The following is a 17,324-nucleotide window of genomic DNA, read 5'->3' on the forward strand; positions in this document are numbered from 1 at the left end:
AATCAGTACCACTCAGCTGATTTTGAAGACGATATTGTCAATTTTGTACAAGCAGAAGAGTTGGCCCTGAATGTTTTCAAGAGGCTTAATTGTTTCTTGATTCAATATTGACAACACTGAACATCTATCATGACAGCTAGATACCATAAAGTGCCACAGAAATTAAAATACCTACAGCCATCAAAATGTCACTGGAAGGCATTCATCCCTCTTTGTAATTCACTTATATCAGATTACAAAACATTGATTACTAGAACTGTATATAAAACTAGTTTTTAAAAAAATGTACAGGTATTTGTTTCAGTATTTGCATTTGAAACAAAGATACAGGAACTATCTTTACTTTTTAAATTATATCATACACGTTGAGACATTTTTACAAAGTATATATTTTAAATCAGTATTTTGCTATGATACGTGATACATATTGATGAACCAATGAACCTTATTTCCTAAAGCGTACCACATCTATAGATGTAATGTCCATTAATACAAGCCCAAACGCAAAAATGTTCTTTGAAAATGCAAATTTTAAGTATTTCTCTATTACTCAACTTTTTAAAAAGTAATCCAGTCATGCAAAGTATGACATGAGTGAACAAAGCTCACTCTAATTCATTTCAGTTAATATTTCCATTCTTCTATGATCTAAGTTTTGATTTGATTCATATCCCCCATAAAATAGCACAATATTATTTTATCCCTCTTCAAAACTGGTATCTGACCCAAGGCAGCCAGGGAAGCGACATTCACATAAAACAGCTCTGTACATGATTTAACAGAAGACACAGAGACTAATAACACAGCCATAATAACCCACAGGAGTAAATACGTTATATCTCTGAAATCCACGTGTGTTGGCCTGCAGGCTTTTAGAATGTACATCCAACAGTGTTTCTTCAGGCATGTACTTTTAGTTTTAATGTCAGTTTGCTCTACCTGAAAATTGAACAAACTCCATCTAATACATTATTTCTTTACTCACTGACATGAGGTTACTTATTACAAATAAAAAAGTTAAGCACCAAAATGCTAAAGGGTTATCTAGATAATACCCTAGTCACTTGCAACAACGCTGCATTCATAGTCACCATGGGAATGCCTGTATTAACTATTCAAAAGAGCAACCCAACATGTTGATGTTGTTAATATACTTACTATAATAAAACCTTTTAAAAATTAATGACAATAACAGTCACTAATATTCACAATTCCCAAACTAAATGTGGCGGCGAACTCATGGCAGCTGTGAGTTCTCCATCACATTTAGTTTGGCCCTTCAAGGATATCAGAGAGGGGGCAGAGGAGATCATTTTCCAACATGCAAGTTTACTTGCTTTGCCTACTAGGGTGGGTGCCGCCCTGGGGAGGAGTGGTGGCTCAGTGGTAGATCATCTGCTTGTCAGGCAGAAGGTCCCAGGTTCAATCCCCGGCATCTCCAGTTAAAGGGACTAGGCAGGTAGGTGATGTAAAAGACCCCTGCCTTGAGACCCTGGAGAGCAGCTGCTGGTCTGAGGAGACAATACTGACTTTGAAGGACCGAGGGTCTGATTCAGTGTAAGGCAGCTTCATGTGTGTTCTTGTGACCCAACACACTGCTGTCAGGCAGGAGGCTAGTGTGGTAGGAGGTGGAGAATTTCTTCCCTCTACTTTCCTGACACCTTGAAAGTTCTTTCCAGCACATTTAAGATGCTAAACCATGGTAACCTTGGGAAATATAGTCTCAAATGCCTGATATTAATAATGTAATAATAAAATAATAACATCAGATATCGTGGAATTACATTTCCCAGGAGTCAGAGGGACAAATCATCTTGGATGCACAAGAAAGAGTATCCAACACACTGAGTGAGACAGGTGGAGGAGTCTTGGCTACTGTGGGCCTCTGCCTGGCTTGGCCAGGCTTATCTTAGTCAGTAGTAATAGCATTCCACAAAACTTTATAGAATGGGGTAGACTGGCACACTAAAGTATTAAGAAGGACCTTGTGAGATGCAACTGCTACTCTGTTGTGCCCCACTGTGGCTTCTTGACATCTGTATTTGAACTGTTTTTTAAATATTCAAGATCTCTGCTTCATGAGGCCATTTACTCTTCAAGGTATAGCATATCAGAACCTGCTACGCCATGGTGGGAATTCAAAAGCACAGTTCAGTTAGCTATATACCTATATTCAGTTCAAGGTTCCTTCTTTTCCTTATATCAGCAGCAAAATGGACAGGTAAAAAAGCAATGTTTACTCACCAGTTCTTAAAATGTAATTCACTTGCCTGTCCAATTATGTTAATGGGTCAAAAACACAAGCCACAGTTTGTGACTATAAATGTCTATTAGGATTGCAGGATACAGTGAATATAAACCAATCAGTCTTTTGGTATCTGCTCCCCTCTCCTCCCTGGTGTTAATTTCCTGAACCAGAGGTCTCTTTTCTGCCCTACAGAATCCATGCTCTTAACAAGGGTCAGGATTTCCCCTAGTCGAAGTACACTCTGAACATAAATTTCAAACATCAAGAGATTTGCAAAATTAAGATGTACAAGGTCCTAAATCTGACTTCATGTAAAAGCTTCAAATGAAATCTATTCAGCCCTTCTCTTAAATTAGGAGCTGCTGCTTTTCTGGTCATGACCGGAATCCAAAGCATTTTGCATGCTGTAAATACTGAACCATGGAAACCAGGGCTCCCTGGCCATGTCTATGGGGAGGAAAGTCAAAAAGTGAAGGCATAGGGAATGAAATTAATGAAGAAGGAAGGACAAGCAGCATTAACGTTTAGGCCAGGAATAACAAGCATATGAATAGCAAAAACCGAATCAAAGACTCTAGGTCTCAACCTTGGCTTTCGTTATTCTAAATGCAATAGAATATAGATGCTCAGCATATAGTTAGCAATCTAATCTTGGAAGGACACACATACCTGTAATGTCATACACAATTATATGCAGTTTATTCACAGCTTAAAAATGCAATTGGCTTTCTCTTGCTTTCCCAGTTCACTAGCAGTTATCACAGAATGGATACAGATGGGCAGCAAAATGGCTTATCAAAAACACCTAATCATTCATCATTACATATAAATTCACTGCATATGGTAAAACACACTGTCAATAGTATTTGAGCTGGCAGATATTTACTATCTTGCTCACTACTCCCCACACGCAGTCTGAATATAGTAAATGACTTGATAGACTGAACTACTGGGCCTGCAATAAAAGAGAGTCCTTAGTGTAAACAGGGTGGAACTCCAGGGCAAAATATTCCAGTCCTGGTAGTTTAGGGTTGCCAAGTGCCAGGTGGTGGCGGGTAAACTACCGCCAATCCACCGGGCTGCCCGTCAACCAGCTGAGGGCCGGTGGGCACCCCGTGCACGTGTGATGCGCCTACATCAATATAGGGTTTACCCTGAAGCGACATGGACGCTCTAGCAAATTCAGCCAAATTCAGCCAAGATTGAGAGAGCGTCCCCATCACTTACGAGTAAACCAGAAGTGATGTAGGCACGTCGAGCCAGGTGCGTGCCCGCACCGTGCGCCCCAGAAAACCTCCTGCCGATCGACGGGACCTGGTAATCCTATGGTAGTTGCTCAGCAGAACCCTTGCTTCCAAATCCAGAACTGGTTCACTTGAGAAGTCCAAAGCATAGTTCTCCTTCACCTACCACCAGAGCACAAATTCTGAAAGTACATTATGACAAAATGAGGCATTATGGCCCATCTAGTAACAGCATTTCTACAGAAAGGAATTACTTCTGGTGAGTTGATCATATTTTTGAAAACTGAGAATGGCAACAATGCTTCTATTTTCTGATTTGCATGAAATGTTAATGAGATCTTTTTGTTACTTTAGAAGACTAGCTGAACATTTCAGGCACCCTTCTATTTTGTGTGGATAATTGCAAAAGTCGACATGGTAATTATTAAAATGCTGTAGTGTAACGCATCACATTACCCTGAAAGAGTAAGGCTAAAACCTGACATAAATCCTTGCTGGCATAATAACATGAATAAATGTTACACCACCTCTTGACAATAAACTGACAGTCAAATTCTAGAACAGGAAACTAGGCTTAAGAATGTAAACGTCCAGCCCCTGAGGTACAAGAATGTAATCCTGTTTCTTGCATTAGTTTGCTAGAAACAAGGAGCTGGTTTTAGTTTTTTTTTTAAATTTAAATAAATAAAGCTCTTTTGTATATAAGTCTAGACCATTTCAGTGCTATTTACTTTCAAGTTTAATCTACTTCAAAGAAAACAGCAGAGACGGACAACTAATTTCAAAACAGTTTGTTTGGATTACTATTAGAACTGGATTACTATTAGAATTCCTAAATACATTTTCTCACATTTCATTTCCTTTTCTGTACACATTTTTACAATGTCTGAATTTCACTAGTAGAAATGTTCACAGATTGTCAATTTTATGTTACAGGGTAAACATGCCATATTAAAACATAGGCTCAGAATAAATGGAGAGAAGACTGCAGGTATATAAAGGAATAAGGAATGCTTTAGGAATACACAGGAGCTGTATTGAGCGTTCTGTACCTCAGCACAGCCCATCAAATGAACTGAAGAAGATCTGTGTCTGTAGGTAAGGTCCGTCAACTGTACAAGATGGATTATTACCTTTATGGTGTGCAATCCTGTGCCCTTACAATCAGTGAGAGCTTTATAATTGAGTTCACTGAGATGAGGTCTGCACTTTTAGTGATTACCTAAAATCGTGCAACTTCCCAATTGTCATTCGCATTTTCTGCACAGCAGCAAAAACTCATACTATAAATCTGTCTCAGAACTGGCATCTATTCAGAAAAATCAGTAGTCCTAAGGATTTTACTAGAGCAAAGGTGTGTGTAGGTGTATTGTAGTTAAGTTTTCACCTATATCTGATAGATCCTGGAATCCACAAAATAAGGAGGAGGAGTTCACTAAATAGGATTATAATCAAGCTCTCTGCGCCCCCTGCCTTCAGAGGTGAGATTGGTGCCGACTAGAGACAGGGCATTTTGTGGTGGCACCTTGCCATTGAGCACGGAGGGTCCATTTCTGTTGACCATCGGTTAGCCTCCAAGAGGCAGGCAGATAATTTAAAAGTACATAAGCATCCTCAAAAACAATGAATATTCTAATACAAAATTGATATGAGTAATAACTTTCTCCCAGAAAAACCGTGACTGGACTTGCTGAGGCATATGTTTAAGGGACGCATCCTGTGAGTTACAATGCCAACCATCAGGACTTCAATCCATCCTTTGTTAAAGAGTTGTTCTTTCATTTTTCGCTGAATGTCACAACTTAAGATCCATAGAGAGAGCAGGTATAAACGTTAAGGCCTTATCCCATTGCTCTGGCAAAACAGGGTAGTCTAGCTCCTTATTACATCTATTTTTGAGACTCTGCATATCACATTTATTAAGTGACATCAAACATTTATAAACAGTTAGCTCAAGAGCAGAATCCCACAAATGATGTTGTTTTTGGTGGTTCATATCAATGTTAACTCTACTAAGATTTTATTTTCATGTACATGTCTCTTTTTTAACACTGTGCTACTCTGTGGATGATGTTTTGTGAAGGCCTATGGCCACATACAAATAAAGTCTACTACTACATTTATAAACAAATATTGTACCAGCACTTTGAGTTGAGCCCGGTAACCAGTGCAGATCTTTCAACCCAGGAGTGATACAATCCCCATAACCAATCCATGCCAATAGCCTGGCTGCTGCATTTTGGATCGACTGAAACTTCCAAAGAAGGAACTTAGGACCACTGACGCATGCTGAGGGAATCAAGTACGGCTGTACCAAAGGATTTGGTGAGTGAAGGAAAATACAACACAATTTTCAGATGTGGGCATTTTCTTTCTTATGTCTTACTAAAGGGACCTATTTCACCATGAACAATACACGTCTGGAAATGTCCAATGGAATCATTAGAACTCTACGTTAAACAACATGAATTAGTTCACGACTGGCATATCTGGGCTAATATCTGAAGGCCGATAAATGAAAATGTAACTGCCTCAGGCTCTGCATGTGTGTTTATTTTCAAAGTACTCTGAGACAAACACTGTTGCATTTACCTTACCTCGTCAAGGCACCTTTCATACTGCTCCCTCTGATTTTCGTTTTCCATGGCCAGCGCAGAATTCTCTGCCTGCAAGGCACCAAAATAAATGCAAATTAATTATCAGGTTTAGGGTGAGCCGTGACAATCCAATCAAAGTATTTACCCATCTACCTGTTCAGAATCCAAAATAATTTTATAGAAAATAAAACAAAATAAAAATAAACCAACTGAATGTACTCTCATTTGATGTTATAAATAACACAGAGATTCCATTAGCATTATGAAATTACCCACAAAACGCATTACAATTTAGAGAAGGATTAGTGTTGCTATTCTATACATCTTTGCAATCTATTCTTGGCAGATTCAGAAAACAGCCTTTAGTAAAAACACTGCAGTGGATATTTTGCACATCAATTTTCTTTTATCCAAGCCTGTCAAACCTGAATGCTTGAAAATCATGAGTCAGGGACATTCTCCTCTCTAAAAAAGTCAGAAAGCTTAGCTTAATATTAAGAGATTTACAGATACAATAATAAAATGTGATTCATTTTTATCATTTGAACTTCACTGCCTTGATGGATAGCACAACTCTGTTTTCAAGACTTTTTCGACACTGTAAAATCTAGAAATTCAGTAAATTCATCCTACATGAAGTTCAAGGGCACAAACATATTTTGTTCAGTGTACACAGTAGCGGTCTCAGGATGAGGATCAAAACATCCACACAATGGGGTCATGATTTTTTGTTTTGTTTTTACAGCAGATGAAAAATTCAACTGTTGAAAGCACAATCACAACTTGCAAGGGGGGGGGGGAAGGAGATATATCATAATGCCACATTGTGAGACCTTTGTTGCAGCTGCCATTTTGGGGTTGCTAGCAACTCCAAAAACATTCCTGTGGCAGAGAAGAAGAGGCACCCAGTAGTGGAGATAATGTCAGCAGCGGCAGTTTGAGGAGCGATTGCAGTAGGGTCTGGGAGAATACAGCAGCAGGTGCGGGGGAGGCAGCTGTGGCAAATGGGTTTGGAAAAAATTAAGCACACAGAGAAGTTGGTAGGAGGCAAGGAAGGAGGAGGCAGTTGAAGGAAGGAAGAAGAACGAGGTGGAAGAAACCAAGGAGGCAGGAGAAAGGACACTGCTGAAAGTTGGGGAAGAAACCTGAAGGTGGGGCCAGTAGAAGCATGGGATTTACCCTCCCCCAATTCCTTGTTATTGTTATTTATAACAATACATTTGAGAGCGGAATCCATATCTGTGCAGCTTCCAGATGTCAGAACAGTCCTGTAGTGGCTGTCCATCAGTGTAACTGAGGAGTACACTCTGTGTTGGCTTTAGGACTGTGCATGCCAATATGCCAATTTTTTAAAACCCTTGAAAAATACCTTTTCAGTATTTGGGGGTGGGGGTGGGGGGTTACCAGCAAAAATAGCGGCAAAAAAATGGGGATGAAAAAATCAGACCCAAATAATGTTGAATTTGTTCTGCATTATTTGGGACATCTTGGCCCTGTAACCATTCCACCCTCCCTGCCTTTTCCCCCCTTCCCTCCACATGGAAGCCCGATCAAGCATTCAGCTTGGAGAGGGAGGCAGCAGCGTTCCTACTAGACCCCTGCCTGCTGGCTTTGACTCCATGGAACTGACAGACAGCAGGGCTAGGAATTCCCCCCCCCCCACGTTGAATTTTTTTCAGCATTTTTCAGATTTGGGTTTATTAAACCGCCAAAATACCAAAAGAAATTGGTGCACGCCCCTAATTGGCATAGCTGTGGGCAGTTCTGGGTGTGTGGCTGGAGTTAGTCTATAGACATCCATAGACACCAATTGTACTCAAAAATAAATTGCTCCCCCACTGCCATGGCCATGCCCATGAGGCTTGAAGCAGCTCATGATGCCGACTATGGGTGAGACCAATCATCTATTTCCCTTGCGGCAGCCAAGCCCCCTCTCCAACACTCAACAGTTGAGTATTGGAGAGTGTTCCAGACGCCAGAACAGTCATGTAGTGGCTGCCCGTCAGTGTGACTGAGGAGTACCCTCTGTATTGGCATTAGGACTGTACATATCAATATGCCAAATTTTAAAAAAAACACCCTCAAAAAATACACAACCTCCCCAGTCTTTCAAAAGCCCCCAGCTAGGACATCACACAAATCACGAGGTAAGATGCAGAGCACAGGATTCTGCCTGACAGTTCCTTGCCGTGCTGACTTAGAGCAAGCGGAAAGGCACTTTGGTGGTGGGAACAGCACAGAAAGGGCACTTAGTACTACTTGGTGAGCACTCACCTTGGGGTTATTTGTGTATGTAACTCGGGCGGGGGGACGAGAAAAAGCCACAATTTGGGCTAAAAAGAAAAACAAGATGAATTTTGCCGTGGCTATTAGGCTTCCTGCCGCAGCCCCAACATAAATGACGACCATAACGAAAAACATGGCTGCTGTAGGTGGATTACCAGGTTCTAGGCAGGTGCTGTTTAACCCAGGATCCCCTCACTGTTGTAAATTACAACTTCAGATAAGACCTACTTTCAGTTAGAGAGGAGTTATAAACAAGTGAAAAACTAGCATTCAACCAGTTATCAAAACAATTTAAGCCTCTATGTCTGCAGTGCTGGAGTCATAAATGTGCCCTCAACTTTTGCTTCTTCTTTAATTTAGCCATCTGTACAAACAGACAGGGTACTTTAATACCACAGATGGTGGCCGTTCCCTGATCTAGGGAATGTCATTATTTCCTATTATAAATGGATTATTTCCTGTTACTGTTATTTTAATCTGCTACACTGAAATAAATGTCACAGCGCACCAACTCCACAGCCCAAAGTATTCTAGATGCGCTGCTTAAATGAAATTTTGAATCCAAGCAATACACTTACAGCTATGTTTTATTTCTGCACGATTGTTCTTACATATTAGACAGCTCTTTGGAGAAGGGGAATATCTCAAATACAGATGGACAAAAAATCTCCAAATTTCCACCAAAAAAAAAAAAAAAGAGGAAGTCTAAATATCCATACTTCTTGAGGTGGAAACCAAATTAAAGAAATGTTAGCAAAAACAAAACAAAACATAACTTATCTTGGGAATTCAGATGGAAAACCCCGTCTCTGCTTATAACCTTCCTATTACATAAGCATAACAATCTACATTTTTAGATAATGATAGCATGACTACACAGTTTACATTGCTTGCCGCTCTTTTAATGCTCTGACAATCTATGAACATATAATGAATCAAGTTAATTCTTTGTCACCAAGGGTTTTTATTCATAGTGAATGAAAGTTACAATAGGATTGTGGTTAGAAATTTGAGCTGTCATCCAAAGAACTAATTTACTTGCAGTTAGGGGAACCCAGCTAGCTTTCAAGTTTCTTCTGTAACACCCCCCAAAAGTAAATTGATGTTTGTTACATTACATCATTTTTTTTGGAACACGTAACTGCTGACAAATAAAGGGTTAAGAAATATAGGATATGCTTTTCCAGAAACAAAATGTAATTGATGCAATTGTGCAGAATTTCTAAGGGCTGATTCTCATGATCAAAAAAATCAATCCTGGATGCCCAGCAAGTTAAATTCACATCAGCTGGCTATTTGATGAAGCAGTCATTTGACCCTTTTGCTGAGAAGCCAGATAGATTTTCAGCATGAGATAAGATGAGCTAGGGGTGGGGGAGATCTTTATCACATACTGAAAGTCACTCTGGAAAAAGCAGATGACGCCTTCAACATGAAGTCAATATGCACTGAAATTAGCCAGAGCCGGGGCTGAAACAAAGAGGCAAATAACGTAATTGAATTTAAAAAACAAACTTGAAGCACAGACATAGTTTGTAAAGTACCGAAAGTAAAGAACTGACAGACATTTGTAAACAATTGGTGTGTAATCACTGAATCGGGCTAGCTTCCTGAACTGGAGTTTTGAAGAAGAAGAAGAGTTGGTTTTTATATGCTGACTTTCTCTACCACTTAAGGGAGACTCAAACCAGCTTACAATCACCTTCCCTTCCCCTCCCCACAACAGACACCCTGTGAGGTAGGTGAGGCTGAGAGAGCTGTGACTAGCCCAAGGTCACCCAGCTGGCTTCGTGTGGAGGAGTGGGGAAACAAATCCAGTTCACCAGATTAGCCTCCACCGCTCATGTGGAGGAGCGGGGAATCAAACCCAGTTCTCCATATCAGAGTCCACAGCCCCAACCTACCGCTTTCAACCACTACACCACGCTGGCTCTTTGCATAGAGATGGGCCTTGGAGGAGCAAGCTGCTTAGGCAATGGTATGCAGGGTGGGGCTTGTTTGTTGTCATCATAGCCCCAGACTTCCTTGGTTGTCTCCTATCCAAATAGTAACCAGGGCCGACCCTGCTAAGCTTCTGATTTCTGATATCAGGCTACCCTGGGCTATCCATGTCAAGGCTATGCAGGTTATATAGCGAAAAATGTGTCATGAATGGGAGGATGTGTGGTGCAATCCTCATGCTGTTCATATACAGTGTATCTGACTCTCCCCATTCCATCAATTTTAGTCCAATGGTCATCTTACCTATTTTCATTTCAGCATTCAATAGATATTTATATATGGCTGGACTCACAATCAGGATGGTTTCACAAAAGTTTCTCAATGTATACTTAAAGATCAAATAGGATTCAAAGCTGCATTAGACTTGGTTCCAAGAAATATAGGCTTTGGTTAAACACAATAGTGTGATCATTCAATTATTACAATTAAAAGTAAAATAAAATTGGTATCCAGGTAACCTCTTACAGAGCAATCTTAAAACACAGTCACACCCTTTAAAGCCCAATGACTTCAACTGACATCAAAGGGTACAACTCTGTTTAGGATTGCACTGCAGATATTCTTCTCAGTAGTTAACAAAGTTTTAAATTGGTTTTATGATCATTTTATAATGTTCTTCTTTCAATTGCTAGCCACCTGATCAGGCAGAAAGGCGGAATGTAATTCTGTAAATCAATAAATAACGAGACACCAGTGGAGAGAGGGCAAAGGGTAGAATCAATGGCTGGCTACCTCTTTTGAGTAAAACAGCAGCAAAACAAAAACAATTCCAATTCAGAAGCTAAATGACATTAATGTAATTCAGCCACACCAACTTGCATTATTCAGTGCTTTGACAGGAAGCTGAAAGAGGAAATGACAATCTAAAGGTGTTTTTTTTTTCATTTTCAGATCAATAAGGGACACTAGACAATTCAGAGTACTTCATAAGCTATCGTGCAGCCGTCACCTTCATGTCATGGTTTCTCCATCAGGCTGTGCTGAAGCCTGTAAATGCTGCCATAGGATCATGAACAGTGAGACAGCAAAAAAACCTTTAAGAGCAACGGCTTGACTGCCTATATACAGTTTCAGACTCTGAAAGGACTCTTTGGTACAAGTTCTTAAATCAACTGTGAACTTTATATTTTACAAAAAGATTCTGAACATGACAGAAGCTCTAACTGGTGCCCAAGCTCAGTCTTGTTGCTTGAAAGGGATGCCAGTTTTTGTATTAAAACAAATTGCATTTTGCTGCTACAAATCCCAGATTTCTTTCTTCAGAATTTTAACAGACGTTGCTTCCTACATTAACCTTTTCCCCAAAGGAAAGCGAGATTCTGTGTGTGTCACCAGCATTTGCTCTACACGATGACATTCCATGCTTCATGGTACAGCTGCAATGAACATGAATGTCTAGATTCCTACTTTCACTATGCAAAATGTGAAGGAGCAAAGCTGATCTATCTGAATTTGGGGCTTTTAAGTCTGAAAATGGATTCTAAATTACACAGCTGGGGAACTTTTCTCCATTGTGCTACTGCAGTAATTTAGATCTTTACACGTTTCAGCTGATTTGAACTCCCCCATTAGAGCGACAATGCAAGCAGGGCTTCCTTGCATATTTGTGTGAAATTTGATATGCTCCCAAAATACAAAATTAGGAAATAAGCAAATGAGAGTCTGACAACTAATAGTACCATTATTTGCCTCTGCTAGTTATAGCAGAAACATACATTTGCATTCTTCTCCTTAAGGCTTTAAAATATCTCCTAAATGGATATCATCCCCATGTATGCTAGTTTGGCTCCTATGCTTCTCTTGATTGCTGAGCAAATCATATCCATTTATTTGACATTTTGTAATAGGGGTTGAAATAGGAAGGCAACGCTCCGGTGACTTCATTTAAGACCCTCCTGCTAGCCCCATAAGGATGAAAAAGCAACGTTAAATATATTTAGTTGGCCTATAACGTAATGGAGCATTGCAGAGAACAAAACAAAACAAAAATGTAAAAGGCAAAAAAGGTATATTTTCTGTTCTGCAAATTGAGGTAAATAATAGGATCGTCTGTCATTCTTAGCACTTGTGCTTCATTATGATTTTCTCTGCCTCTTCTGGATAGCTCTGCTTCTATTATGTGGGAAAGATTTACGAGGCTCCTCTAAGAACCAATATGTAAACGCTGCTAGTAAACAAAATCAGGCACTTTTCCTATACCTTCTCATGTACGATTGCATGTGCCAATGAGTCTTAAAAAAAGAGAGATCCAGAGAGAATGTGTACCAAGATTGTCCAGAGAACAAAATGTTAGATGGAACAGAATTCTTACTGCACATGCTCTTTCCTAAATTAGGCTATATTCATGTGCTGTCATGTGCCCAAGACTATGAACATGTCATAAAGTAGCATCTTAAGATGAATACATTGATCTATACTATGAGGAAACAGGTCCCCACGATTATATAGAAAAACAAATATTTGAAATCTCCATGTCATAGATATTGTGCAGCTACTGTCTAGATTGACAATATGTGTATCAAAAACTGCATTGTGAAAATGGAAGAATCTTTTTTGTGGAAGAGATATACAAATTACACGCACACATAGACATTCACATAAGAATTATTTTGGACATTAAGAGCTACAATTTTCTGGACTCAGTTCTTGTGCTAAGGCCACAAAAAGTAGAAACAATAACATGGAAGTTATGCAGCATACAGCTGAGAAATGAAATGAAGGACAGTTAAATAAATCTCCTATTGAATATAAAAACTGAAGCTATACCAAATGAAGCCACTGGTCCATCTAGCTTACCATTTTCTATTTTGACTGGTAAAACCTTTTAAGGGCCTCAGGTACTACTAAAAGTAGCAGTACGCTAACAAAATCATAGGATAAAAACAGTTGTACCTCATCTTCTTTATGTCAGATTTTTTGTGTGTGTTAAGTGCCATCAAGTCGCTTCCGACTCATGGCGACCCTATGAATGAAAGTCCTCCAAAATGTCCTGTCTTTGACAGCCTTGCTCAGATCTTGCAAATTGAAGGCTGTGGCTTCCTTTATTGAGTCAATCCATCTCTTGTTGGGTCTTCCTCTTTTCCTGCTGCCCTCAACTTTTCCTAGCATGACTGTCTTTTCCAGTGACTCTTGTCGTCTCATGACGTGACCAAAATACGATAGCCTCAGTGTAGTCATTTTAGCTCTCTAAAAATTATCATGACCACCCTCTACGCTTCTTCACTTGGTTAAACAGACGCAGTTTCTTGATGCTCCTTTACCATATATTACATTGTAAAAAAACAAGGAAGCTATCACAGAGAGCCAGACTCAAGTCCAGTAGCACCTTAGAGACCAACAAGATTTTCAGGGTATAAGCTTTTGAGGGTCAAAGCTCCCTTCATCAAATACAAGTAGGAATAGAGATCCCTGAGTCCTTATATCCCAGTCAGAAGATGGGAGGGGTGTTGCAAAGAAAGGAGCCAGGATGCAAGGGTACAATGCAGAATTAATCATCTTGATTAGAGCAGGGGAGAAATGGTTAGGGGCAGAAAATTAGCAACTGACATGAGATAAGAATCCTATGTCCCTATACAGCCCTGGTGGGGGGGGGGGGGGTCCATTGTTCTGAATTTGTGAATTAACTCAAGTTCAGCCATCTTACATTGTTATCTACCCTTGAAGCTTCTCTGTTTGAGGACTGCCACTCTTTGGGCAGCAATGGAATGTCCTAGAAGATTAAAATGTTCTCCCACTGATTTTTGAGTGTTGTGATTTTTGATGTAAGATTTATGCCCATTTATTCTCTGACACAGAGATTTCTCTCCTCTTCGGACATGAAATATGGTTGGGATGTGGGTGTCCATAAATAAAAGGACAGGAAGACAGAAAAGTTTCTACAAACACAAAGTAACAAAAATAACAACAACAAAAACACGAACTAGCTAGAGCATACAACACTTTCAGTTGCAGAAAATCAATTACAAAATGAAAACATGCAGATTATTTTGAATGAAATAGAGGTTGCCACTGGTAGGAAACAGTAATTGATTAAGGACCTGATTAAGGACTTGAACTGTTTCATTCAAAGCATTGGTGGTGCAGTGGAAATATGGCCACTTATCCATCCCTGCTCACTTGACTTCATGCTAACTTCCACTCAGCCTGGTCGTTCCTTGCTTATTGCCGGGTTGGGCATGATGAGTCATCCTTGGAAGATGAGGAGGTTGTGGCAGCAAGAAGCAAGAATCCAGAAGACCCAGCATTTGGGGCTCTCAGACAGCCGGGACTCAGACATGCCACCCACTGAGACCACAAGGCCAGAAAACCAAAGGGCTCATGAATAGGAGGGAGACATAGGGGCCACCGAAGAGCCCATCAGTGAAACCCATCCTTCACCAGCGATCCCACAGGCTCCCAAAGCCCCTGGCATTGAGGAGATGGAGAGCCCAAGCAGAGACTCAGCCCTGGAGATGGGGTGCCTGGTTGGCTGCTTGGAGTTCAACTTCACCCAAGAGTCTTGTGGCCATCAAGATCCGTCATGAGGTTTTGTGGGATTCTGGCCCTGGTGACTAACAACTTCATAAATATCCTCAGTCCTGCCTGGGCTATTGTGTAGTCAACAGCTCTACTAAAATTGCAATTGCAGTTGTTGTTCTATTAATGCTGTAGCTGTCCTTTGATGCAAGGAGCCTTCCTTACGTACAAGAAGCCCTGCTGCAGTGGAAAAGCATGTCCCAAGAGCTGAGGGTGCTTTAAACCATGAGCAAGTTCCTTGCATTGGTGGAAGCTCCAGCCCTGTTCACATGTTACAGTGAACACACATATATCCTGCATTTTCTTGCATGCATCTGTTTGTAAGAAAAAGGGAATGCATGCCCACTTTACAAATGAAACTGGGTATCAGTAGCTAGATAAATGTGGAGTTTAAATCACACATTCAGCTATACATGTATTGAATGTAACATGAAAATTTCTCAATGCACATATAAAGAAAAAGCAAATGTACATTTTATATGAATTGCATATGGGTTCACTGAACCTTGTGAACAGGGCTACCATCATTTGTGAAATGGAACCGTTCAATTCAGCCCTTATGACATTTCTCCTCGGTGACCTGTATTCATACATCACTTGGTACTGCGCTGTCATTATGCTATAGCAATCATTTGCAACTGGATTGTCTTGTCCACACAGGACAATCCAGATGTGAATGACTGCTATGGTGTAATGCTAGTGCAATATCCAATGACGTGTAAATGCAGACCTGATTGTGTGGATAATAATTACAGTTTAAAGGAGCTAGGCGTGATGTGCAAATAATGCTATGAATAATTTTGCAGGTAAGCCAGGTTTCTCAGCAGAAGTATGTCATGTTCCAGGTTCGGTCAGCCCAATGCATTACCACTGTAGTACGGTATGAAATGTATGATAATATATAAAGGACTTTAGAAGTGGACTTCCAGGTTCAAAGAAATGGAAAAAGGAAATGGGTAGGAAACAGTGCAGTCCTTTCCTGGGAGTAAAACCCATTTTGTAGACTTGATTCTGAGTAGATGGGCTAAGGATTGCACTGTGACTTTCCTACTTGCAGCTGTTTTCAATGTATGAATTAGCTTTACTTGCCCTGAACTCCTCAGTTACAACAATGCATTCCTAAGGAGAGTTACTCCAATCTAAGCCCATTCATTTCAATGGGCTTAGACTGGAGTAACTCTCCTTAGGAATGCACTGTTAGGCTACAAAAAGAAGCCTACAATCTGTTGCAAGTTGTCTTGAGTAAACTCAGTTAAGATTTTTTTTTTAAGATGCATGGTAAAAATTCTTGATCATTGAAAGCTTCCACTTCCAGTAAAAACAAAAATAAAAAAACCTTTGTTGAGCCCTCTTTTAAAATCTTGGCTTGGATGACTTTTGCCAAATGATTTTTTTTAATGTTCTTTCTGATAATAACACGACATAATTATAAGCCACATTTTGGTTCTCAGTCAACAGGAATATTGTCATGGTGAGAGAAGATTCATATACCAGATTCAAAGGGCACAGCAGACATAACACTGGGAAAGATAATTAATTAACACATGCTAAATGCTCTGAATCCTTCCGATGGAAGGCTCCAATATTTTCATAAACTTGCAGAGAGCAAAAACCTTGGATTGCTCCCATGAGGATAGGGAAAGGAAGCATGCAGAGCAAAACTCCACTTTGCACACTAATAACTGCAGAGGAAGGAAATGTAACAAGAAAGTGGGAGTGGGAGAGAAGGTGGGGGCAATATGGTAGATAGTGGTTCAGCACCAAGGGAAAAGGAAATGAGGGTTTAAAGGTCTTGTGTCAAGTTTCAACCTCAACTAGCAACTCAAAAATCTTTGAAGGTATCATTGATAAAGGTCAAGGGGAACAGAGTTATGACAGTGAACTTTAAAAACACTGACAGAATTCTAGAACACTAGTTACCATGTACATTTCCTTGTTATTCATACTAAACCATTAGCCTCTTTATAGAGAGCATTATTGATTTACACCGACACTCATTTATCATGCCCCATCCAATACATTAAAAGATGTCCACATTCTTCCATCGCATTGAGCATTTCCCTCCATCTTTTCCATTTGCAATTTCATATGTTCTGTGCTCAGAGATATAGATTCTCCACTATTGTAATCCTTTCCTTAACAGAATAGCAGGTTTCATTAAGCTGAAGGGATCCAGTTTCTCTGTAACTTGTTGAGTCCCTTAGGGGCTTCACTGCATCCTTTATACTAATTCTGTATACAGAGACAGCAGCCTTGTCCTCCTGTTTACTTTAAGACTGGGCAAACACTTGGCCTTCATTTTCCTCTGCCTGGATTGATGCATCAGTGACAAGGTGTACTCTGAGATGTCACCTTTTACTGCTTCTGATTTCAGCAGATAGAACTCAACCACCCATCCACATCTGATTGAGCTGCCCTCCTATCTTTATCTCA

At 40.0% G+C, this 17,324-nt stretch overlaps 1 protein-coding gene across 1 annotated transcript in view; it reads right to left on the bottom strand.

The window, feature by feature from the left end:
• The window catches only part of NCKAP5 (NCK associated protein 5), a 649,908-nt gene that overhangs the window by 187,717 nt on the left and 444,867 nt on the right, over positions 1–17,324 (bottom strand). Inside the window, exon 7 of the mRNA XM_056861323.1 lies at positions 6,090–6,158. Coding sequence (XP_056717301.1) covers positions 6,090–6,158 — 69 coding nt within the window. The remainder of the gene's footprint in view (positions 1–6,089; positions 6,159–17,324) is intronic.

This window comes from Euleptes europaea, chromosome 15, assembly GCF_029931775.1.
Source record: "Euleptes europaea isolate rEulEur1 chromosome 15, rEulEur1.hap1, whole genome shotgun sequence".
NCBI classification, from domain to species: domain Eukaryota; kingdom Metazoa; phylum Chordata; class Lepidosauria; order Squamata; family Sphaerodactylidae; genus Euleptes; species Euleptes europaea.